A 24,512-nucleotide genomic window follows, 5' to 3' on the forward strand; every position below is an offset into this window, starting at 1 on the left:
AAGTTTCCTAAGGATTTACGCTTGTTTTACTAGACTTCAGTGATAGAGCAGAATAAATACAAGATCTACAAGTGGCAGGAGGGCTGGGAGAAGACGCTTTTCCAATTCTAAAATGAAAGAGAATATATATTGTAAATATGACTGAAGAGTTGCTATTTCACAGAGGCACTTTCAGAGCTTTTAAGCACTGGCATTATTCACAGCCACAAACTGTATTTCAAGTAGCTTCTCAAAACCCACAGCATCAAACAAAATTTCCATCCTTCTTTCTGTGGCTTTAAGTCATATTGAAAATACAAGAAAAGAAGTAGGACAAGGGGAGCTACAGCTGTTTTTCCTGAATGGACACAAAACCTCATGAATTTCAGATTACAGCTGGCAGGCCAACATAAATACCTGCAATAAAGACACATTAACCTGCTTTCTCAGTACTTAACACCTAGCAGGAATCACAGATCTCATATAAAAGCCATATGGGATTTGTAATGTATCTCTGAAGGTAGCTAAACTGGATGTCTCTAAATGTCATCACTGCAGTAAGCCTTCCACATGACAAAATGTAAATCCAAAACAAGAATGTCTTGAAATAAGGATCTCAAAGCCTCTTTGGTTTTGAGTATGTTGCCTCTATGTGCAAATATAGCCTATAACTTACATAAAACAGAAAGATTTCCTTACGCGTTGGCACAACCTGGACTGTTAAAAGGTTTGTTAACATTTCCTTTTCTTCCTTTTTTTTCTATTGAGTAAACTCTGAAAATGTACAAATATCTATAGTTTTAAATGGTATTACAGCCACAGTTCAGCTCAAAGCAAACAAGTTGCAGGATTGGTGTTATAGTCTGCAAACTCACGGGAATAAAGAATGATTTGTGCAGTTCATAAATATTTCATAATCCAATCTGACTTGGCCTTTGAGTACTGCTGTAATATAATTAAAAAAATAGTAGTACACATGCAATATATTCCTACAATTTTTTTTTTCTATTTTAAGATGTTCAGAAAAGGTGTATTTGGATAAGCATACCGCACTAGATCTTCCCAATCATTCCTCGGTTTTTTATTTTTTTGTTGGCTGCAGGTATTTATTTCCTTTACCACTTACACTGTAGGTCGTTTTCCCTCACTTTGCAAATGGCAACATTTTTGGAGAAACTTTAATATGGTACAGATCTCAAAGTCTTCCTAAACTAGAAGACAAAAGAGAAAAGAATAAAGGAGAGGGAGAGGATTCAAAACAGTTGTTTTCTTACCAATTACATTGTCTTCTGGGCTTCATTCCCAAGATATTAGAGGAAAGAGACTAAATGCTTTCATTTAGATTTAACGTAATATTACTTGTGTATTTATCTAAATTTCAGTTTTCAGTATGTCAGAAAAGCTGCAACTTTTAGTTCAGCAGTGGTGTCAAAAGATACATTATGTTACAGTTTTAAAGTGTTAAAAAATAGTGAATAATAGCAAAATAATGGTTCATCTCTTCATGGGTTTCAGTCTTGTTTAGGTTAAGAAAATAATATTGGATGGGGTTCCTTATCCTCCCACTTGGTTTCTCTTACTTCCCTAATCTGGGTATCAGATTTGATGGATCTGCAATAAAGACCTCACGCATTCCTTTAGCCTGTGTTTACGTCTATCACGGCCTCCATAAGACCAGAAACAGCAAGTACTTGTACTTTCCTGTAATACAATGAAAAATTCTTCTGCGACTGAAAGACACTAGCTGAAGCAAAGATTCAAGAGTACAGGTTTTAAAATGATGTGGGAACACCTTCCACACCCACCCTCAAATAAACAGCAAATTTCTAACAGCAGACAGTGGTTTAAATTTACAGTCCCAATAACCACAAATTCCCTGGAAGAATTCCCTCATGCAGAGCTACTCAAAGGTATACGCAACTGTATGCGGACTGTGCTGTTCTCTTCACTCAATCAAGCCATACTTGGAGTAAGCAACGTGAAGCTATTTCAGACTCAATAAACTGACATTCTTACTATATAGTCTATAATTAGAACATTAAGTAAACTCTACGAGGGCTTAATCCAATGCTTTTGACCAATTAGTACTATGGTATTTATTTTAATCTTTCAGATTTTGAAGTAAATTGTACTTAATCCTGAATTTAAACTTTCCACTCTGATAATCCAAAAAACTTCCCATCCCATTTCAAAGATGGTTTATTCTGAGTTAATACAGACACGCCCATAAGAAAAATGAATAGTAACTACAATAGTGTAACACAGGGAGCATAACTTAAAGCAATAATTTAGTTTCCTGTGGCAATTCCTAGCCTGAATTCTGAATAAAGTTATTTTTTGCCACATTTTCTCAATTACTGAAAATAAGCACACTAACTTACAAGAACATGCCAAACAAGTTTGTTATATACCAAAATTGAAAAGAAAGTATGATAAGAGAGAGAGAGAGAGATCACAGAATCACAGAATCGTTTAGGTTGGAAGGGACCTCTGGAGATCATCTAGTCCAACCTCCCTGCTCAAGCAGGGTCCTCTAGAGCATATTGCCCAGGATCACATCCAGACGGGTTTTGAATATCTCCAGGGAAGGAGACTCCACCACCTCTCTGGGCAACCTGTTCCAATGCTCTGTCACCCTCACAGTGAAGAAGTTTTTTCTCAGGTTCAGATACAGAGGTGAAGAATGCCTAGTTTACATCTTCTGCAAAAAAATTTCACAAATGAGAAAGCAAGAGGAAAAAGTCCTGGAAGTCATGCTTCCAGGACTACGTACTGCTTTCTAAGGAAGATTACATCTTCCACTATAACACTAGCAAGCAAAGAATTTGATCGGAGCATCGCTACTGAAATTCATGCAACCAAAAATAAACATACAAAAAAAAGAGGCTTATCCCTACTTCATTTGAGTTGCAGCTCTGTAAATCCTTGGTAAATGCAGTAGTATTTGGTCCTCTGCATCATAATTTGGAGCATATCGGCCCTCTGTGGTATAAGCACATAGATAGCTATGGCAAGGTAATGGATACTCCAGATTCCCCATGCTGACAAAAACAGAAAGCAAACCAACACAAATTTAGTAATATTCTCATTGCTTGATCCTCCGCTGGTTTTCAGCATTCAATCCCTGTGTTTTTTTCAAGGAGTGTTCCACGTGAACGGACACAAGCACTTCCTCTGTCCATTCTCCTGGGTTTTATCACAATATAAAGGCAACAAAAAAAAAAAAGAGGAAAAGCCATCAAGTTTGACAGCAAAAATGGAATCTTCCACAAACGCGCCTCAAAGTACAGCCTAACATGCATCACATAAGGCAAAAAAATCAAAATCTAAGCTTAATGAAAGCCCAAGACTTTGCAAGATGTATTTGCAGGTACAGACTAGTATGTACATGCCACATTAGGCAACCGGAATTTTAACTCAAAAATATTTTTATATTGCAAAACTTAATAAGCAAATATAGGAAAGTATTTTATTCTAAACATATGTAAAGCATAAAACAAAAGGCCACTATCAGAAGTAAAAATCCTTTTTCCTATTACAGAGTTGCCTGGGATTTACTGAAAACTTTGTCAGTTAAGTAACTAAATCCAGTTACAAACAGTATCATACTTGAGAATTCTTTGCTATAAAAGGTAGCTATTGTATCACAAATCTGTAGGCAATTAAATGTAAGCCTTAAACCAGAGTTAAAAGAATGTCTTAAGCCAAGATATTTATGCTTTCCACACTCCTCCTTTTCAACAAAAGTCTATAAAATGCTGCATATATTTATGTACAAGTTGAGTAAACTCCCAAGAAAGAACAGTCAGGTTATCTACAAGTTCTAGATCCACTGTCAGCACTTGTCAAACACAACACCTTAAGAGATAACCTTAAGTCATGCAACGTTATGCAATTTAAATCAATCCTATCGCTTGACTTAATATCAGTAAATTGATATGCCCTGTTCATGCTGACCTTCACAAACCAAATACCAGTAGAAAATTCTAGATGAATCAAGCAAAGGCAAAATGTTTCTTAGAGTCCCTAAAGATTTTTTTAAAGTGGCTGTCTACCCTGCAGTATGTTAGTAAAAAAAATTCAATTATTCAAATACCACCATACTTATGTTAGCTGTTTTCTGAATGAAGTATTTATTATATCTACCCTGTCTTCACATTGTATTCTGATTATACAAGCAGTAAATATTTTGAAAATAAATAACTCAATTTGGAGATTTATCTCTATTTTCTATTTTGCAAATTCTTCTCATAGATTACATTTTGAAATTAATCCTAAAGAATTAGCAGCCGAGCCTTATACTCAACATACTTGACTATGAGTATCAGCTACTGTTGTACAACTTTTTGTTTTCGCTGCACGTACCCAGGTTTCACCCTAAAATAGCAACCCCCTGTGGTAGAGCTTACAAACACAAAGCAAAATGCTATATGTAGCTTGCACAGTTCACAGTCTGAGAAGGTTTAGCAGACAAGAAAACAATCCAAGAACCACAATGTGTTGATTCAGCCCAGTCACACCTCAACATACTAAGTCAGTATGTAAAACACTACCAGAGCCTTGGTATAAAAAGGCCAATATAGACTCTGTTAGTTCACAGAATCTCTCTTAAAATGGGTCATCTTGACGTGAGAGCAGAAAGATTTTAAATCATCTCAGCAATTAAGTTAGCAAAGGCTCCTCTCTCCACTAAGTAATACTGGGAGTCTTAAGAAGGTGGGTCTCCCACCTTCAGCAGATCTGAAGGACATAAACATAAGTCAGGGAAACATACCTTATTTCAAAAACATGGATCAATTTCAACTACAATTTGTGGAAATACTAGTGGAGAAACACAAGAATATGACATTAGTTTTGAGAAATCCATTCTATTAATGATTTGGCTTTGATAGTTTTTTTTTTTTTTTTTTTTAATTAGCTGCTGGGCACAACACACAACTGCCTAAGACCATAGTCAGGTGCTCACAAGTGACACACAGAGACTTTCACCACTGGTTAATCACCATTTGTAAACCATTGCCACAGTAGTTTTTTCTTGGGAGACAGGGGAGCGTCATTATAAAAGAAGGTTTAAAATTATCACACCTGCCACCTCATATTAACAGAGAAATCAGCCTCTGTTTCCACCTGATGGAGCCACATGCAAAGGCAGCCCCAGGGCTGAGGGACCTTTGCTGCATAGCTCAACAGGGCGTTGGAAACAAACACTTAATTCATTACCTTTGGTGCAACAGGCAATGAAGTGATTTTCATGTGGTTACACTAGTCTCCCTTTTCTGTGCACAGACGTTCAGTTTTTGGAGATATACTCTGAAATTCTACCAGGTTCATTTGGCCCCTATTGAAAGTTATGGCATAACTCTGTACACTGTAAAAGTCCATCACACTTGAATCACTCTTTCAGTAAATCAACTATTAACCTTTGATTTGAACAGATCAGACTTCTCCAGAGCTGAGTGATACCCAAGGCCTGTCACAAAAAAGAATAGCTTTGAAAACCACAGGACTAGATATTCAGGACTAGATAAGATCAAGGGTAGATGCTGGTTAAGTCAGAGATTCCTCCAACTTTGTCTCCCCCTCCTCTGCAAAATCTCACTGAAAAGAATTATGATATAAATTGACTAGAAACATAAATCATTACTTTTAAGAAAACAAGTGCTACTTCATACTCAAATTTTTTGAGCATATAAATAAGACAATACAGAGAGGAAGCACTGGCCAACATATATCAAACTGAAAAAGTAATATTCAGCCCTGGCATTCCATAAACACAGAGTTAGCAGTAATTACAAGTATGCTTTGGGATGCCAGACTGATGATTCTTTAGAGGCTCATCCATACTTCAAATGAGGGGAAAAAGCCAATATTACTGTATTTCCAGCTGTATAAACCTTACATGTGTGTGGCTCTATGTGGGTGCTGAAATAAGAGGAAGTAAAAAGAAAAGTAATATATCGCAGAATGCAGCTGAGAATCGTTAATACTTTTTTTTTCTATTTCGTAAAATTCATTGCATTTATTATTTGAATGGTGAAGCACTTTAATTATCAACATCAACAAATACCTCAACAAATGTTAGGTTTGCCATAATTGCTCTGTTGAATTTGGGCCTACAAAGTGATTAAGGACATCCTGTGTTTAAATGCTAAACTTTGACTTTTGAAAGGGCTCTGATTTCAGAAAGTACAAATCCCTCATCTGATTTGTTCAAGCCTGAAGATGAATTTCTAAGTTGATAAAACCACTACTGTTGCAAACGAGTGCCTATTGCTCAAGAGGTGTACTAGCTTGACAGCTCTAAAGCGTTATGTCCTATTAATAGAACAAGTACATTATGAGCAGCAAGAGTTGACACTTCCCTACCGATTATTTTCAAACCAGCTCGGTAAGGAAATTCTCCAGGCTTCAGGCTGTAACTGTCTCCCCACAGGCATTCACATTCATTGCATGATACCGCCACTGGGCTCTCCAGCTCTAGAAGTAATGACGGAGCTGGACTATAACTAGGCTGACAGGAAGGAGTGAGGAAGAAGAACGTTAAAGGCCTAGAATGAGGATGGTAAAGGAGAAAGCATCTACAAGGCTCCAAATAATTAACGTAATAATGAGAGACAAAACAAATGCTTTGCCTTGATCAGTGGCATGGATGTATTTGCCTACTCAGTTGCTCAAATCCAAAGTTGACTCATTTAATCTACTTAGCAGAATGCACCAGGACAACTAACGCTATTGCTGTCAATCGCCTGCATCAACCTCTTTCTGTAAACACCACGAGCTCCAAGGCAAGCAGCAGCCTGAGACACCACAATTTGCAGTCCTGTGTATTAAAACAAACAGACACTAATTTTAGACTCCCGTAACACACCAGCATGTGAACTGCAGCGGCTCCTCTGTTTCACATCCACCTCTTACAGCTGCGAGAGAAGGGTAGAACAGACAGGGAGAGAGGTAACTACATCAGCCACCCCATCTGAATTTCTGCCATTTGAATAAGCACTTAAAGGTAACACGGAACAGAGCACACAAATCTTAACAATCTTCTGATAGGTATCTTGCAGAAAAATAAATCAACAACCTAGGCCTTGTTTTCTTATTTTACCTTTTCTTCCTGCACAGATAAAGGCCCACTGCAACAATATTTTATTTCCTGTTTTGCCAGCCTCATTTGACCTTCTACAAGCAAAGACAAGAACCATGGGCTGGACCAACAGAACATCAATCTCCTTCTTCTGGTGTAGATGCTGTTTTGAAGCCTGTGTGGGACGCTAGCACTGATCCCTCATTTCTTGGTTTCAAGAAAATAACAGTGTTCTGAACAAAGGTGGCATATGTTTAAATATGCAATGGGGACAAACAAATATTTCAAACATTCCACATCCTGAATGTGCTGAGTACCTCCCATAATATGTTATTGTTTAACTTTTGTGGATAAAAACAGTCCAATAGGAGTATCAAACAAATCTGTTCTGTTCTCACAGGTAGCTTAGGCAAAGTTGCTTTGAAGGTCACCTAGAAAGTTAAAGTTAAAATTCATTCTTCCAACTGGGAAAAATAAAAAGCTGGCAAATCTAGGCAGGTAATTAATATGAAAAGACAGTGTGCAATGTTTCTATGCAAATTCAAAGTCAATCACAGATAGCCTTCTAATTCAGAATCCAATCCTTTCCCACTCATCTGAAAAAACGCCTTTGGTAAATATGCGTCTAATGTGCTCCACAAGGTCAACAAACACAGGCAGTGGAAAAAAAAAGTTATTGGGATGATGCCTATGCTAACAAAATCCACCCCCGTAACTCCACCCTCAAGGCAGTGGCAAAATCCTCTTTTCTTGGTTCTGATAAGGCAGCAATATACCTGAGCCACTGGAATTCTTATTATACTTATTTGATAAAGCTGTTCAGAAACCTGGTTACTAATGAGAATTGAGTGCAATGCACAGTAGAATATTAACTCTAGAGAGAGCCTAGTTGAACATCCAAGCAAATCTCAATGGGTTAACAAGGTGACCTGTAAGACAGCCAAGTGATTCAGACTGTTAAGTGGCTAGGGTTAAAAAGTTAATTGTGAAACACCCAGGAACCTCAAAAAGCCACTGCACAATAAATAAAATAGAGATATAGTAGCATGAAATCATGGCCAGCTTGGCAACTACATTCCTGATTACCTTCAAGTGGCTCCAAAAGAGGTTGCATTCCAACTTGGAGATTGCATTGTCCATCTGTCAAGATTTGCCTCCACACACTTTATGCAGGCATAAAGCTCCCATAATATTCTTTTTTTTTTAATAGAGCATTTTATGCACAGTCTATTCCATTTAAAAAATGGAAATTGGCACTTTTAATTTAAAAGTCTATTAACCTTTTAAACTACTATAAGAGGTGGGGGAACCTTCTGAATTTTTCTTTTATCTGCACAGTTTTAGACACAAAATTCCCAACGCAGAACTCTACTTGCTGCTTATCCTCTAACAAACTCTTGAACAGGGCACACAGCAGCTAAGTTGAAAGCATTAGCCATGTAGATGCACAGTATAAGCAAAAGAGAGGAGAAGAGTGTGAGCTTCTGGCATGCTTGCTCAACTCAAACAAGAGAGCCTTAAGAACACAGCAGTTCTAACAAAAATCTTTCTTTCTTTAAAAAAAATTTCTCCATCCCCAACGTTTTAGCTGATTTTTGAAAGTTCAGCTTGCAATTAAGCTGCTATATACAACATAATTGCCTAGTGAATTAACAGTTCTGCAGATGGCTAGCTACTAGTAATTTTATCGTCTCATTAATGATTTCAGAGGTGAGTCAAAGATCACGAGCCCCAACTGCTAGCAGCACGGAGAGAACTCTGTTCCAACACAGGAAGGTAACATCTTTTAGAACATCTGACCTATTCCTTGCGGCTCAATTAATAATAATGATTTTACAGCGCTTCAAAATCCTGTTGCATTTCTAAACTGAACATCCGATGCTATTTGAAACATCTGTCATAATACAACTCTGAAACCATTTCTGATTACAGGAAAAAAAAAAAAAAAAAAGAAAACTAGCAGCCACACAGAAAAATATACCTATCTTTCAGTGCTTTTTCTGAAATAGCACGGACTAATGAAAAACAGATATTAAAGTAAAATGCTGCCATGGCCAACGTTTGATTTTATCCTGCCATGGGAGGTCTTAAAAAGAAAAAACAGAATTTATTTATTTTTCTTGGTTACTTTTAATTCTGAAGAGCACAGTCTTACCCTAGTCATCATACCAACTTATAACTATTCCCGATACCAAACAGGCAAGACCTTGTTAGAGAAACAAGACAGAACAATGATAGAACTGTACTGAGTAATATTTATTACGCTATTTCATCTGCGTCACCTACAATCCAGATATCCTCTTTTCTTCTGTGTATGTTAAAAAGAAACTTTGTATCAAGCCTTCATTAAACGCCTTTTGGAATTGTATTAATTAATCACTATCATTCATTGTGTTATTTGCTGTTTCACAGATGTCACTTCCTGTATAACTTTTCAACTGCACAAAAAATTACAGCTTAGTTGGATCACATGTCACTGGAGCTAATATCCATGTTCTCATACCAATTAGCAATATTACAGCTCTTGCAATGCTGCAGATCACATGCTGCCACGCGCACCTCGAAACGGAGCAAGAGACAACACTAACAACTGTTGCTGAGACTCTATTTTTAAATGAAAGAGCTAGTAAAGCCGGGAGGCACTGTTTCTCAAACCCAGTTTGTTGGCAGATCTTAGCAAATCTGAAAAGGCTATAGTATGAATCCTTTGATGTTCAAAATTTTACAAAAATCAGGTCGTATTTGATTTGAGGAACCAGTAAGCCTGCTTATTCATGGAAGAAAGGAGAATATGTTACAACTTGTGCACAAAATGCCTGATTCTAAAATGAATACAATAAATCTTAAAGTTTCTATAAAGAGAACTAGGTAAATTTTTATAAATTGTAATAATGTGGAAAGAATACAGGAATATATTATACGGTCACAAATAGACACACACATTTTTCTTCAAGAAAGATCATCTCTTCTATAAAAGAAATATTTGCTAAAAAAATAAAAAAAACATTAAAAATTACTAGTGAAAGAAGAGAATTAGAAGAAATAAAAAGTAAATAAGCTAGTAAATTAAATACTAGATAGATTGGTGTAAATACTAAGAATGCTATCATAATTCTGTGCATGCAGAATGTGTCTTGAAGCTTAAAAAATAAAATTACTTTTCATACATTTTGTATGATTTGTGTATTGAACTGATGATCTGTATAAAAAGAGTGTCTAAAAATGCACAGGTTGCAGAAAATACAAATTAAACTGAAGGCTATTATTATAGCTCAGGTTGGCAAGAAGAGCAAAAAATGATGGTGCTTTTAGTTGTCAACTCCGCTATTGCCTTCAAAACCAACCAAAAAACTCAAAACAAAATGCTCATGAAACCATCAACTCAGTTCCAAATATTTGTTATCGGTAAGGAAAAAGCCCTTATTAACGTATTTAAATTTTGAAAAAAATTAAAATTATACTTTTTGAAGTAATAATTGAAAAGTTATTTGATTAATTACACAAAAATTATGCGAAGACGATGCACCCACAACATTGTGTTGTAAATACATACGTATATACACCCACCTATGTTGTAAAAATAATTTTTCTACTTTCAAATCAATTCTATATAAAATAAATTTTCTAAATTAGCAGAGTTTTTCTTTTCAAAAAGGAAGCAGATTCTTTTTTTTTTTTAAAGTGACATTCCTGGTAAAACTCAAATCTGTGCATTTCAACTTTCAGGAAAAATTTGAGACACTATACACAATATTTTCCCAATAATATTTTACATTTTCTTTTCAGCATTTTTCGGAATGGTGCCATTTTGTCCTGAAAAAAAAAGGCAAAGCTGCACACTAAAGCAAGAAAGAAATATATTAGCAAAAAGTTTTTTTTCCCCCAAGGTCAGACTGTCTAGAATCACGGATTTAAGAGTGAAAAATTCAGTAACTTCTGGCTTTGATAACAGGTTTAGTAAAACAATTTGAGTTACTTAAATCCAGTTTTTCGCATCTTTTTTTTTTTTTTTTTTTTTTTTTTTTTACTAGAAAGATGAAATTCTGACATAAGAATTCCTTGTTCAGGCTTGACCTTGTTCAGAAGGTCATACTAGGGTGGGTTTCCAACACTAAGCCTGTAACAGAAATCTTTTATAATCTTCAGAACGTAATCACTGTATTAAACACCATATATGTACGGAGCTTATGTACAAAAACATAACAGAGTATCACTGGAAACTGAGGTAAAACTTCCCACTGGCCTGCACAATTTGAAGATATGATAAAGGAACAGGCGATGAAGGCAGAAGGAGGCCCAAAGAGCAGCATTCATCTACACAAAGCTGTCTCTGATGATGAGCAAACGTCTAGCTTGCTGGGGCATGGACAAATTCTAGGTCACTGCTTTAGGGAGATTAAAAATTGAGGCTCATCCTAAAAAAGCACATGGTATCATTCAAACTGTGTTAGACTTGGATTTGATTCCTGTCAGTTTACCTTTTACTCTTATAAGCTGCTTTGATGCACATGACAATCCATCAGGCAATGGTTTCTTTAGAAGCTAGAAATCCCTTCTTTGAAGCTCCAAGTGAAATAAATCAGCTGTCAAGTTTCATGAACTCTGTTTTCTCCTAAATAGTTTTAAATGCCTGTTTAATGTCCAAACAATAAAATGCCTCGTCTTTTCTACATTTAGCTTACCAGTAAAATGAAAGTTCTGCTTGTCCTCAATCACCTCATTTTAAATGCAAACCCCTTATGTCTTTAAAAAAGTTACTGACCAAATCCAAGAAGAACATGCAACTCTGAGATATTGTAGATTCAGTTTAAATGCATAAAATATGCGAAAGATACCAGACAAGAAATCATATGCAGAATGCCAAAGAGTACATACACATGACTCATTTGTAATATATAATTATTCAGCAATAAATCACAGAGCATAACAGAAAAGTGCTGCATTCAGTAAATTAGAATATAGTACTTCATGGCCCTCGACAAGAATGCCTTTCTACATTTTGAAAGCTTTAAAATTTATAGAGGAATAAAATTCACATACAAACACTATCCTGTCTTCCGGGATACGATACCCCTCTTATACTTCTATACCAACTTTCAGATATATAATGGTATCGTATCAGTATGTGCTGCTATTTGAGAAACTAGTTTGTGTGAAGTACATTAACTATCTACTGCAGGTGTTAACTAAAAAAAATCAGATTTACAATTTTCAAAATGTAATCTTACCAATCAACTGAGCAAATGAAATTTTTTTTAAAAAAAAAGAAACCTTCAAAGTCGCTGACAGTTCAAGAGTTGTACAGTGGCACTAGACTGCAAGGCTTTTAACTGTGCTACTTAATTTCAGTGGCATCAGTTCTGAACATTAATCCATTCACCTGCCAATTAGTAAAAATATATAACCTCTAAATATCAGCAGTGTTATGACTGGCACACTCTCTAAGAAATTTTAAAGCCTTTTCCCATTTTATCATCTCAATAATTTTTCTAGTTACTGATTTTTTAAAAGGAATAAAAACTTTATTAGCTGACTGAACATTTGCCTTAATTTAAAAAACTGAGGAACCAAGAACTAGTACCCTCTCATCCTAAAAACTGACTATTCTATTCTGGTTCTTTGTCGCTCCCTAGGAGAAATTTCCCAAAGGCATTTTTAAAGCTCTGCCAGGTATCAGTTGGCTCTTAGTTCTTCTATTGGTTTGCTAATACACACAAAGAAGTTTCACTTCAATTAACATGACGTGCATTTGAATCAGTAAGCCCATATTTACTATAGAAAACTATTAAATTAATGCCACTGTGTCAACTGGTCTTGCCTAACAATCATTAATATGTAAGTATTCTCTCCTAAGTACTGCCATGACGCTGAGCACACAAATTTTGCAACAACTGTAATGCTATGCAGTTTTGCATTTGAAGGAGCTGCAGTTTGAAAAGAGAAAATTAGTCAAGCATCTTAGCTCAGACTGAATATCCCCAGCTAATAAGTCGGGCAACTCAAATCATTTTGATCATAAATTGCATCTTTAGCTCTTATCCCGAAGTAAAAGGAAAAAAAAAAACCAAATCATCCCTTTTGGGCTGATAACTTTTCCAAGTTTGATAATCTGAAGAATGCATTTTGTTTTATGCCTGAATAGGAGCAGCTCAATGGCTCAATGTTTTCATTTCTTTGCACTTCTCCCTCCCCCCCCTTTATTTATTTATTTATTTATTTTTTACAGAAAGTATAAAATCTGTACTTTACCTCTTTAAGAAAAAAGGTTTTTACTTTGGAAAAAAGCATACCTGCAAAATGAGGAAAGTTTTAAGGACTTAGGGTAAAGATAACAAAGGAATCAAGCGTTAGAAGACAGTATAATAGTCTCTAACTTTTCAGCATGTGGCTTCAGGCAAGTAATCTCTATCTCCAAACTACACATATAAGTTAACATACAACAGGAGACAAATGACTTCCTTTATTATGGAAGTAAAATACGGCAAGCTGAGATCCAATAAAGCTTTCATCATGGGAACATATCTGAAACATCATCTCTCATGGATTTATGCTCATCACTGGCAGTTTGGAGGGAGGAACAAGGCTGGTTGCTCTCCCCCCCTGCCCTTCCTCACCCCCCAAACAAGCCTAGAGGAAGACAGTGACCCAGTACATTTCCAGCCGTACTCGAGGACAGCTTCCTAACTATCATATCGTAATAAAATGAGGAATAGGCAATCTTCATCTTGGCTGTGCAAGAAACCTTAGACCTTTTCTTCAATGATTAGGTAATTCAACCACAAGAAGGGAAATACTGAAGGGAGAGGAGACTTTAAATAGTTTACATAAGAAAGAAACTTGGAAAAGCCCAAATCTCTGTTTCCTCTCTGTATTATGAAGACTTTTTTTTTTTTTTTTTAAATATTCAAGTCCTATATACTTCATGTCCTCTGTATTGCCAAATTAATTATTTTTACAAGTAACTACTGTTTATCAAACACCTTTCTTCCTCACAGATATTTGGGAGAGACAAGGGAGCTTTGTGGTATTGGACATCCTCAGTTGGAAGACAGAATTCAGAAGAAGAGAATTCCAGTCTCTCATAAGAGGGAGCTGAAGGCTCCCACTGCTGTGCTACTGCCTGTAAGCATCACTGTAACTGCTTCCTCTTGCAGCAATGCTTTTGAATAAAGATTAGCAGAATTTCTGAATTGTTAGGCACAAATACCCACAGAGCTGAACAAGGTGTATGCCCAGGATATGCTTCCAGGATTAGGCCTGCTGGGAATGGAATATTCTGAGGCTACTGGAGAGAGCAGTGTTCAAGATACACTGAGCTATTCAGCTCTGCAAATGTAGAAGTTCTGGGTGTGCACAGAAACAGAACATCAAACCCCTAGTAAATTTTACTGGGCACATCTCAAACAATTAAATACTTAGGAATGCACAAGTTGTAAAGAAAACTTTTCTATTTTAGACTCTTAAATACTTCCTGCATCTTACTTGTTCCCTCCCCACCCGGATCCAGGCTATTTCACAGGACATTTGCATCCCAAAGAAAACTGGCTGCAACTCAAAAATAGTAGCAGAATTTAGAACCCTCACAGTTGACTCAACAGTATTTTGAACGACCATGAACCAAGCTAAGTCACGAAGACACAATATTTCACTGTGTATTCTTCAAATCTTGCATGGCCTCCGCTTACTGAAAGCTTTTAGTATTTGTTATAAGTCCCATTAAAGCTGGAACAGTTAACTGCCCCATTATAAAAGTTTTAACAAATATATAAGAAACAACATAAAATGTTACTGCAACCAGAGCACAGCGGTACTCACCAATGTTAATTTCATCATCAGTTTCAGCATCTCCAATGCACTCAAACTGGAAATCTTGTAAAGACTGTGAGAATTTTTGCACTGCCATGGATAAATCTAAAATTCAAGAAAGAGAGGAGAAAAAAAAAAAAAAAAGAGAGAGAGAAATCCAGAATTACTTCACTACCATTTCACTAGGAGCAAGGTTTCACATGTTCTGTTTACAACGTTCAGATTCAAGAATGTCAACGTCAGACAAACTTGCTTGCATATTGGCCTCTGGCTGGTGGGCAGCAAGTGAGTCAAAAACTGTCTCAGTCTCCTATTAATTATTTTTACATGCAGCTACAGAGCACATCAGTCCAAACAGAGAACAACAACCCGTCTTTAGAAAATATAGACATGAACAAATTTTTCTCATGTTAGTAAGGAATTCCATATGTTTATCTGATAAATAGCTACAACATAAAGAAATGGTAAACAAATTCTGTATCTTTTTGATAAGCATCATGAAAAAAGGAAAGGATTCTCCCCCACTCCAAGGAAAGGAGTCTCCTCTGCTTCCACTTACAGGCCACTGCACCTTTGAATATTTAAGTTTGGTATAAGGTTAAAAAAATTAAAACTACTACAGAAGCTATTACATTTCTGTTCAAGTTAATTTTGTTTTAAGTTTAAAAAACAAACTTCCTCTAAATAAAGTTGTGAGCCCCATCAATAATAATTATTTAGCAACTATTTACAATATTTAAAAGTTAAAAGATATCAAAGTAATGTCTTCCATCTTTTCTTTTTAAAAGCATATTCCAACTATACTTTTCATGATTTATTCATTTTTTAATAACTAAGCAAAATAATAATTTTGGTATTTTCTTTGGATGAACAGAAGTCACTATGTTGAAGCTTTCTTACATCTGCAGTCAGATAATTCTGTACATAAATTCTGTTTTTATCCATGACAGACATTGTCTTTCATAGTATACTGACACTTGTAATGGAATTACAGTGATGCAACAGATTTAAACTGCCAGGTGAACCTGTCTGATAACTATAATTCCATTACAGTATATTCCTGACTTCCTTACTTATCTTACACTTATTGTTCTCAAAATATACTATGCTTTCCATTAACAGACACAAATGTCAAGGAACAGGAAAAAGAATGATAAAAAATGTAAGGTGGAGTCACCCTTTTATATCCTGGATTAGTCATATACAGATGTTGATATCTGTTTCACTCTGTTAACAAACCAGACCGCTAATGCTTGTATGTTTTAAACCTAAAGGAGGCATATTTCTTTATCCTAACTTGGAAATCGTGGGTCTGAAGATTATACTTAAAAGTACAAAGCTCATTACATCATTTTATAAAACTATACAAAATGATCCCATTTGGAGATTTCTGACGCTGTAAGACCTATCTAACAGCTGAGAAACTCTAGACTTCCTATCGAGATTAAAGCTGTTCAGTGTTGCAAAGAGTAAGGTGAAGTCCCAAGGCAAGATGTTTCCTATGATACTAATTTAGAGACTTCGTACGGAATTAACTTTACCTGAACATATTAAAAATACTCTTCCACAGAAACTTATCAACTTACTTGGTCAGCCTCCTAGGCCTATCAGAGAGTTATTCTGTAAGAACTCAGGGCTCAACACTGCAGCCAAACTACCAAATTTGAACACAGCCATGGAATTAGTTCTTTTTATCAACTTCTTGCTTAGGAGTATCATCACTTTACTCAGTTACAAAACTGTCTAGTCCCAGATAGAGGACCGGTTGCGCAATAAGCAGGCCTCCTTTGAGAGATAAAGGCATCCAAAGATTCAACACTGAATTAAACCAGATTTAAGATCCGCTGCCTCTTCAGTCAAGAAGAGGCAAATAATAACACTAGCATCTTACCCTGGCCTGACAAGAAATGAAAAGAGCAGAAGGAAGGGACAGACTCCTTGTTCAGCTTTACAAAATGTTATATATCACCTTATATCCCTGAGTCCTGACATCCCTGAGAGACCTCAGTGCTTTTTGCTCCTTCCAGATGTAAGACAGTAAATCACCAACCCGAGCAAATCGCCTTTTTACGATCTGCAAGGTACTTGGTATTGTAAGAGTCACTCTTACTCAAATTCTAACATGTATGTCTTGATTTTCATCTCCCCCTTTCTGTGGAGTCCACATGGACACCATATTTCACTCAGCCCAGGATAGAAACTCTCTTTGGAGCGGAGCCAATTGATCTTCTAAGTTACTATAAAAAGCTTATCAGCTTTATTGACTGACAGTACAAGTCTATTCCCTGGGGGAACGATGGCTGCACAAAAAGTCTCAACGATAACTTTAATGTTGTGTGCACGTCCTGCAGGCACTCAAAAAGACTATCCTTTCTGTGCGCCAGGAAAAAAAAGTAAAAATACAGCTTGATATCCTTCAGTTGCCAGAGTGGGGAATTTAATTTCTAATGGGCCGTTTTGTCTTCTGCCAACATCTTTTTTTCCCCAGCAGTATTCACCTGCCCCCTACCTTTCCTGTTTTCCCCAGTTCCAAAGCCGGATTCAGTTCAGTTTAGTCAGGCACACAGTCAAGAGTAATCATTGACACTGTTTATAGTTAGTGGAGGGAGATAACTGAGATGGAGTTGCCAATTTTAATAAAGGATGAATCAAGTCAACTGACTAATAAGACTTTTTTTTGTTTTGAGTTTTGACAGAGGCAAACTGTTCTCATTGTCTTCAAACTTATCTTCAGAAATATATTACAGTACGTCTAGCAGCCAAGAAAGGATAACCGCAGCTTAATCACAAATAATATTATACTGGTATTGAATATGGATATATAATAACAAATATCAGTATCAGGACACTAATAAAAGAATAGTAAAAGCCATCATCTTTTCTGAAAAGTTACAGAGAAGTCAGGAAACATTACTACAGTGGAAACCATTTCCTCCTGAACTAAACATTTTTACATTTTTTTACTTGTCCAATATAAATATGGGAAGAAACTGTGTTAGAAGTGGTTAAAGACTCAGTTCATTTCAAACTGCTAAAAAATAGGGACTTAATTGGACTTGTAATATACTAATTTATGCTAGGTTTCCGATAAGACCTGCTGGGTACAGGATGAAAAAATTAAGATGATGTAGTCCCTTTGCATTACTAGAATTGTTCTTTGACATTCTTGTCCCGGAGCTGTTAAACAGATTATAAAACAAATACTTATACGGAGCCTTGAGGAGGAGAGGACAATACATTGCAACACAGTAATCAAGTGGAGGATGCCACTGCTTGAAGGACCCCCCACCTAAAAAAAGGAGCGTGTTAGTTTTGACACAGCCCTTCACAATAAGGATCAAGTTCCACAGACAAGGAAACTTGAGAAGATTTTTAAAAGTTAGTAAGTTCAAGCTATTTCCCCCCCCCGGAGCAAGAAGGCTGTTTATTTTCACCAGTCTGCCCACTGGAAGAACAGAAGCCCAAGGCATCTACACAGGAATCAAACAAGCTCTCAAAACAATTGCTTGATGAACATGCAAAAGATATCCCTACCCCAGTAACAGCATACAAGAAACTATTCCCAACAGATACGTCAGAGCCAAAGCCTCTCCACCTGTTTTACCTAAAAAGATGACTTCTTTAGCAAATGGAGTTCTAATAACCAACATTCTTCTTGACTGATGTCAATCACCATCATAAAACTTGGTGTCACTAGGTTAATAAAGAAAAACTGCAGCTGAAACCTGGCAAGAAGATTAAGCATGGCCAAATCAACCCCTGAGCATAAGCTGGAGCACAATAAAATGGTCTTCAAACAATAGATGCTCTGGTTAAAACTGTAACAGCAGCACACCTGGTGATCTGAAACAAAGCTAAATATTACTATATGGCTTCAAAAACAGCAGAAGTAGAGGGGTGGTGGCTCATCTGACAGGATATTACAGGCAATTAGTCAGTCAGTTGAATTTTGGGGACAGTTAAAGGCTGGAAAGGAGACCAAGAATGGTCCCCTCTGCTGTTTCAAACCTTTGGACTGCTTGTTTCCTCTACCATGCACTATGGTACTGTGCTTTACGAGTTTCCTCATTTGGTCATACACTGAAATACAGGCTTTGTAAAACATCAGCTACCCAAGCCCAACAACAAAGCACTAAGCAGCTCCCATACACAGAAATAAAACACAGCTGGTACTGAGTGATATTGCCAGAGCACTTCACAAAATGACATGCTAAAATGCAGATAATCATTTTTCTATCTCATTGACTTTTACTCCTTCTCAATACCTGAAAATGGTTCACTAATTTTTTAACTGCATTACAAATAATTTTTCCTGATTTCACAGACAACTCCTATTCTATAAACAATTTTCTGCCTAAGTTACATAAACACTTTAAAAAGTAGATTTACAACAGAGATGCTTTTACTGTAAAACAGCAGCTATTATGAGCATGATTTGCAGTGCTACTACTACACCAAAAGACAGAAGCAAGGAAAGGTTTAAAATATTCATACAAGTAAAATAAAAAAAGCGAGGGGAGGCTTTCAGTATTGCAAATATAAATCTTTAAAATATTATTTATCCCGGAAAATATGAGGTATGCGCCTCCTTAAACATTGTGTGATGTATTATATGCTGCTTTGCTGTGAAGATGAACCGGGAATTACCTTGGTTTTGTTATTTTATATGAAAGAGAACTTCAAGGAGGCAAGCTATACTGACAGCCAGAAATAAGCTGGAGGAACAAGAACGCCCCACTGAGAAGTGCTCAACTTCAACAGCTTCTGCCTTTGCTACAGTCAATTTGATTGCAACTAGAACATGTCACAGTGGGACACCCTTTTCCACATCACAGACTGGAAACACAGCAGCTGGCAATATGGTTGTATCTAGGAAATATGAACGATTAAGCACCTAAAAGCACTGATCATACGAGATTGCATATATCACCGCTATATTTCAAATTGCTTCCTGTCTTAAGGGCTTTCTCATTAAAAATCCCAGTATCACAGTTGTTGATCTTAATTCAGACAGCTCCACTAAAATGCATTTTCTTCACATTTTTCTCCTCTTTCCACTTATCATCACTCACTACTGTCTTGCTTTAAAAAAAAAAGGGGGGGGGGAGGGTGGTGGGGACGAAAAAAAAAAATCAACTGTCATAGGTAGCTAACTACCACTTACAGAAAAACTGCTATTTGCATAATCTACGTTATGGTGTGTCAACCCAAATGAGGGGACATGCAAAGGGCTTACAGATTCCCCCAAAAAGCAATACTGAGTATAGGGATGTTGGCACTTGTCTCAAAAGTGCTATTCATTCCTTCAACTGTTTGTTAAAAGAATTCTGGGTTTTGCTACCAGAACTGGGAACCCCAGCCTAATAAATCACCAGCGTCATAATACACCAGGGCAGGATCACATCAACTATGCTTAGAAAGCAATATAAAATGCATGTTAATGCACTAGAGTCTTTCCCACTGCACATGGTCCGTGGCCAATACCACTGCACAGAATACCATCCATGGCATTTCTATTTTTAGAAGTTATTCTTTATTTCTGAGCTGAATTAATCTGCAGATCAAAATAACTTTTCTGACTGTCATTCAAAAAAAAAAAAAAAAAAAAGCGCACACCCTCCTCTTACAAGCTACCACATTTTTCCCAAGTTGCTGCAGGATTTCAGCTGGCAGGCCACAGCAGGACGGCAGAGGAGAGCGCCTGCGTGCTGCAGGGGCAGAGGGACCGCTGCTGGCCCCTTGCCCTAATGCCTTCTAAAGAAGCCACAAGAAAAGACCACACTGGGATCCAGAATAACGTGGCCAGTGCCAAGGACTGTGCGGCACAAGGGTCATTCCTCTGTACTGACACAGTCTTTCGTTGTTGCTATCAATGAACTCTTTATCCCTGTATTTCCTAGCTTCCCTGGTCCACATTCCTTGCCAGCTTGCAACTCATGGAGCAATAGTACACAACTAAAATAAACACTCCCTCACCCCCAACAATCCCACGCGACTTTTCCACCTCAACATTTCGCTCTCAATTTGAGGGAAGCTGATTTCTTTCTCATAACCTCTAGGGAAAGGACATCGTGGAACATGTCAACACGTATTCCATGCATTACTGTATCCCTCCGGGGTTAAACAAAACACTATAGCAGTCTGAAATTCCTGAGTGTCATTTTCTTAGCCATGAGCGTGTCCATGAGAAAAGTGCACAAATTAATTTCTCATTCTTATACACACACAGAAATCCCCTTCTTTAAGGGCAACGGGATCCCCCTTACTTAACAGTGTGATGCAAGAGCTATGTATGCATCTTATATAAAATTCACAGCTATTCATTCTAATATTTTTAAGTCCCAACTTCCTTTCATTGGGGCATTCAAATGTTCATAGAAACGTTTAAAGCACTTTGAATATTCTTCACATTTTCTATGGTTAAGCACTGGATCTTAAATACTCTTGAAGCAGACACCCCAGAACGGAACAAAGTAGTTCGATGACAACTTTTTTTTGGCTACATTTGCATTTTACTTGAAACTTGCTACCTTAATAAAATCATTCAGTGAAAATCATACAGTGAAAGGATGTTTCATAATGTTTCCTCCCCTTTCATAATGTTTCCTCCCTCTTCTTCACTATTCATCTCCCCCCGATCTCACCCAGTCTGGAGATGTGGCAACTTAATTTTATTCACACAAGAGAATAAGAAAATAATTTTAGTTTAGTATGCTAAACTGTAAAGTATATACAATGACCAAGTCATTTTGACTTTGCATGGTAATAAATATGTGGAAGAATGAAGATGTAACCAAGAATATTTACTTACACTGATCTTACACTATGTGCTGTGGCCATCAACCCGGAGGACATCATACAGCATGTACTACAAATCCACTTCTCTAAAGTTATGGTATTATCTAGCAAAAAGCTGCTAAGTTACGTTTAAGTGGTGTAATTCTGTTTTGTTTCAACAAGCCCACATTCTCGTATATTATTTCTCATTACTTCATTGCCGCAAAATCCTTTCTTTCCCAATATTTTACTTTAGACAACTGTTCAAAGATATTGCTGCGTCTGATTAGAAAGCAAATCAACTATACAGGGAATTATTAGGCTCTAAGCCATCCAATCATAAACCCATATTCACAGAATTAATGCAACAGTAAAGCCTTTACAACTGACTAATCACAAAGTTAAAAGCCAAAGGAAAACTGCTGTTTGCTACCAATTGCAATTTTCTGAGTATTTTCCACAAATACAGCTGAAAGTTTCAGAGAGCGTTTGGTTTCATCTTACTTTTGAAATTATAAAAATTGTCTCTGGGAGTATAACTTAGTACTATTGCTAGCACATTATTATATTTTTCTAAATTATACTCTAACAAAACATTTTTGTATAATGCAAGTTTTGCAAATATGCTCATTTTTATTCAGTAAGCTTTTTTGTCCAAGATCCACAGGTTGGATTCCCATATTTAATGAATCAGGTAGGTTAGAGAAGAATAAATCTTTTTTCTTTAATACTGTGTATTCACACAAACACAGATCCCCATGAAAATAAGCAGATTTCCCAGCTTTTTTTCCATTCTAAAATCATTGAAAATCAGCACTTACTCACCCACACACCTAGGAAGATCTGAACTCTTTAGAGTTCATACCTGAAAAGAAGCTAAGGTTATATCTGCTTATATCACACATTAAATAATGATTTCTGACCCTCCTTAGTGTTTGATGATTTATCTAAACATTCAAGCTGCTTCAGCTGAGGGCTGTATCTCAGTCTTCTCCCTAGCCTCTTGCTTTTCAATACATTTTGCTATACTTTCCACAGCTACCCAGAGTTTGTTGGTCTCTAACTTACTACGCACATTGAAACAAGTCCAGTCGTGGCAACACACAAGATGTTGTGCTGACCCGTAACATGAATCCTCTGCTCTTCTAGTCTTGGTTATACACTAACTCTTACAAATACCAAAGGATATGAACATTAATACTGCCATCAGCCTTGCGCAGCAGCATCTTTGTTAACTTGGTGTAATTCAAGGCTGCTCTAAAATCTTGGATATAAGTCTATAACTTCTTTCAGGCGACCACAACACATTGCTTCCTAAACTAGTTCAAGGACACAGTGATATGGAACTGCCAGGCCACCATAAAATACTGCACATACACCGTTTCTCCTCCCTTTACAAATGTAATTGATTTCTATTTTGTTTCTACTGTAATTTAATAAATAGTTTAAAGCAGTAGCCTGGGTTGTGAAAAGGTAAAATTACATAGAAAAGTCAAAGGGCTGGAAAAAGCTAGAAAATGTGAACTTTTTTCCCCCGTAACCTCTTTTCCTCAGGTTTTCATATGTTCTTCTACATCATTTTACTTGAACTTCTGCATAGTTTTCTACCACTCTATTATCCATCCTAGGTTCTTAAGCTCTCTCCCCTGTAATTTTGCTTTGTCTCACAACGTACTGTCTCTTGCTCCTCCTGCGGATTACGCATGCTTTTTTTTTTTTTTTTTTTAAATGTTCTTCCACATTCTTCCTTCACCCCATGGATGTTTATTTCCCACAATACTGTGACCATTTTCCAGTGAGCTGGATCCACGGGGCCAGTCTTTCCTCCCACCCTCTTTCTTTGAAACATGGTTTATCAGGCTCACTGCTGTCATTTCTCACTCCTGCTGGCACATCACAGAGAATGCTATTAGTGAGCAGACAGAGCAGGACCACAAAGGAAAGACAGAGAAACGAAGACCAGATGCTGCCAGAGGTTGAAAAAGCAGAAAGTGACTTCCTGTCTAGAAACCAGAAAAAACAGGGAAATTCCAGATTCTTAGTGCAACATAAGATATCGGTGCATCAGACAGTCTTTTAATACTATTTGAAAGCATACAGTTTTCTCTGTTCTTAATCTAACGATGCATTCAGAGACATTTCAAAAATTCCTATCCCTATTTACAGATAGTGAAAGAAAAACACAGCAATATAGGACAATATGATTTGATAATATAATTAAAGCCCGTGTTGTAACAAATTCATAAGGGACACTGTTCTGCCTATCCAGACACCACCAGTTCCGCCACTTCTGCCCTGCAGAAGTGTAGAATGAGATGTGATTTCCCCACTACTACTACATTTCCCTGCCAAAATGCGTATTCAGAAAATAATTAAATAAAGAGTAGGGTAGGTCAGTTCTGGTATGAACATGAAGCTATAAGCAAACTGCTTCCAAGAAAACCAATAACAAATCCCTGCAATTATCATGATGTCAATGCACAGCTCTCCAGCTAGAAGAATTCCTGCAGTATAGCTCGAAATGCATTTATGTGCCATGATTTTTACATTAGGTAGATTTCCCTGTTGCAGGAAGAAAGCTGCTGGAGTGAGGATCAGCCAGATTCAAGCGTGCTGAACAGAGGGGGAGGGATGAAAGGAATGAAAGCAGTTATCAAGGCATTTGCAAGTAGTGAGCTCTTGGAACAACATTAGAGTTGAGGGTCATGGGAAACAGAAGCTTTGCTCACCCTTCTTCCTGGCAAAGTTTTCTGCACTTGGGCAACAAAGTAAAGTGTTTTGTAAGAGCAGAAGAGGGAGGGAATTAAAAAGTAAAATAAAATGTGTATATTTAGCTCATTAAAAAAAATACTACCACTTTGCTTTAAAG

General features: G+C 36.8%; 1 protein-coding gene across 2 annotated transcripts in view; it reads right to left on the reverse strand.

Moving 5' to 3' along the window:
* The window catches only part of ARHGAP42 (Rho GTPase activating protein 42), a 165,970-nt gene that overhangs the window by 117,020 nt on the left and 24,438 nt on the right, over positions 1-24,512 (reverse strand). For both annotated transcript variants that reach the window (XM_068930400.1, XM_068930401.1), the window contains exon 3: positions 14,876-14,971. In XM_068930400.1, the coding sequence (XP_068786501.1) occupies positions 14,876-14,971 (96 nt within the window). The remainder of the gene's footprint in view (positions 1-14,875; positions 14,972-24,512) is intronic.

The sequence above is a fragment of the Struthio camelus genome, chromosome 1 (assembly GCF_040807025.1).
Source record: "Struthio camelus isolate bStrCam1 chromosome 1, bStrCam1.hap1, whole genome shotgun sequence".
In the NCBI taxonomy this organism is placed as follows: domain Eukaryota; kingdom Metazoa; phylum Chordata; class Aves; order Struthioniformes; family Struthionidae; genus Struthio; species Struthio camelus.